General features: G+C 44.2%; 1 protein-coding gene across 2 annotated transcripts in view; it reads right to left on the bottom strand.

Annotated features, from left to right (window-relative positions):
- Nucleotides 1-1,561, bottom strand: part of LOC101851090 (U1 small nuclear ribonucleoprotein C) — a 7,792-nt gene extending 6,231 nt beyond the window's left edge. Inside the window, exon 1 of one of the 2 annotated variants that reach the window (XM_005089795.3) lies at nt 1,453-1,561. In XM_005089795.3, coding sequence (XP_005089852.1) covers nt 1,453-1,544 — 92 coding nt within the window. In that variant the 5' untranslated portion in view covers nt 1,545-1,561. Of the gene's footprint in view, nt 1-1,345; nt 1,425-1,452 lie in introns of those variants that run through there. The other variant, XM_005089796.3, reaches the window with a different exon arrangement.
- Nucleotides 1,562-2,096: the final 535 nt, after the last annotated feature.

Here is a 2,096-nt window from a genome sequence, read left to right as displayed (position 1 = left end):
CCCCCCCCCCCAACTATTTTTGGCTAACCAAATAACCATCAATGTCTGAGGTCTGAAATTTTACACCATTTATAGTATGGATAGAAAAAGCATTTGGCCTTTTGGAGGGTTGAGAAAGGCTGATCGTGGTTGGCAATCCTTTAGCTGCTTACCTCTTTACTATATACAGATGATACCCATTTTCAGATCATGAATTCAACGACGGACCGACAGAGGTCACTTCGACCTAGAGTGAACGTTGCACGTGTAGACAAACACACTGTCCGGATGTATCGTGCAAATCGACTTCAGACAGCTACAAGAAAGTCAGATTTGCTAGGGACTACTCATGGAAGAGCGCCAGTTGACACACGGAGAACCAACGATTGCGGTAGGTAGGCTTTAGAAGCCATCGGCCTTACCATGGCCAAGTCTTGACCGCACATCATCTCAAGGAGCGTCACAACGGGGCTCAGTTCAGCACCATGTCAAATAGCATCTGAGAGATTGGTCTTTTCGGACGAATGCCTGTTCTCAGTAGATACAAGAAACAGGCACCTCAGAGTTTACCGAGAGAGAAGCCAACGTTTTCGCGAAAACTGTGTCATAGAGAGGAATCGCTGGGGAGGACACCGCAACATGATCTGGGGTGGAATCATATGGAACTACAAAGACCTGTGATCTTTCAAAATCAAGGCCAAGGTCTAAGTGCAGGTGTCAATGTTTCCCGCTACAAAGCAAAAGCTAGTAAGCCCCATGCGTTGCCTCTGCACAGACAAAGTTTTAATTTCCGGTTCCAGCAAAATATTGCTTGTGCGCACACTGCCCGAGCTACACATGATGTCACCCAACGCCAATAACATCATTCCAGCCCCGCCATACCCTTAGCACGGATTAAAACCTAACTGACCATTTTTGGGACAAAATGAAACGGAGCTTGGAGGGGATATAAACAAGTCGGAGAAACGCTCAGGAACTAGAAGTAGCCGTCCAGGATATATGGAGGAAGATCACGCTACATTATGTTACCAACTACCTAATGGCTTCCATGTACCGGAAATGTACTACGGTTATCCGATCTAATGGTGGCCGTACCGGCTGCTGAGCATTTTGATGCATCAACCGAAAGTTGAAAATATATACGGTTGAAATTTAATGTTTTCAATGATGCCCCACATATCCTTTCATAATGCTAAAAACACTTTGTGTTTAAGTTTCCGCGTTTTGTAACGAATAAAAAACAAACATGATCACAATCACAAAGATAAATAGGATTTCTCGTTTTTTAAAATGTCTTTCTTTCTTTATCTCCCAAGATAGATTTCTTCACAATCGTGACGCCATTTTTGAAACCTGTTCAACTCACCTTGTACGAATACCTATTTGTGTTGACCAAAAATCAGTAATTCTACAACATATTATATCACGGATACACTCTTAAATGCACGTTAAGATACACGTGTAAAAACCCACCGAGTGCTAAGCGAAATCCTGCGGAGGGCGAAGTTTTTATCACTCCCCAGGGCAAAGAACACCGACCAGCACCAGTGGATTGAAATGTTCATAAAAAGACATCTGCTGTATGCCGTTCTTTATAAACTTGGGAAACAAAGGCTGAAGACAAAGATATTAAAAAGACAAAAGAAGTGCGTGACCATAAGGGAAAACAAGGTGAAGGGGAAGGGGGGGGGGGCTGGAATAAAAAGTAACAGAAGGTGTGGGAAATAGAATGGAGGGGAGGCTGGGGGGCGGGGGTGGCTTGCAGAAAGAACTAATGTACTTCTGTCTCTACAAGAGAGCGTGATAAACTTATGCTGCTGGGGTCATAAGGAAGAGAGAGTGAGAGAGAGAGTGAGATAGAGAGAGAGAGTGAGATAGAGAGAGAGAGGAGAGAGAGAGAGAGAGAGAGAGAGAGAGGGGTGGGTGGGGTAGAAAAGACATGGCACTTGCCATGTTCATTAAAGGCTTAACTTGTGTTGTTTGTGTTGGGCAGTCGCCTGCTTGGATGTCGAGACGGAGAGGGTGTGGGAGTATGTGTTTGAAAAATGAGATGTGAATGTTTTGCATATGTCGTGGAGGGAACAACGGCCATAGGGGATAGGAAAAAAGAAAAAAAA

Source organism: Aplysia californica, unplaced genomic scaffold (genome assembly GCF_000002075.1).
Source record: "Aplysia californica isolate F4 #8 unplaced genomic scaffold, AplCal3.0 scaffold00009, whole genome shotgun sequence".
Taxonomy (NCBI): Eukaryota; Metazoa; Mollusca; class Gastropoda; order Aplysiida; family Aplysiidae; genus Aplysia; species Aplysia californica.
The sequence above is the reverse complement of the archived record's forward strand: the minus strand, read 5'-3'. Positions and strand labels throughout refer to the sequence as shown.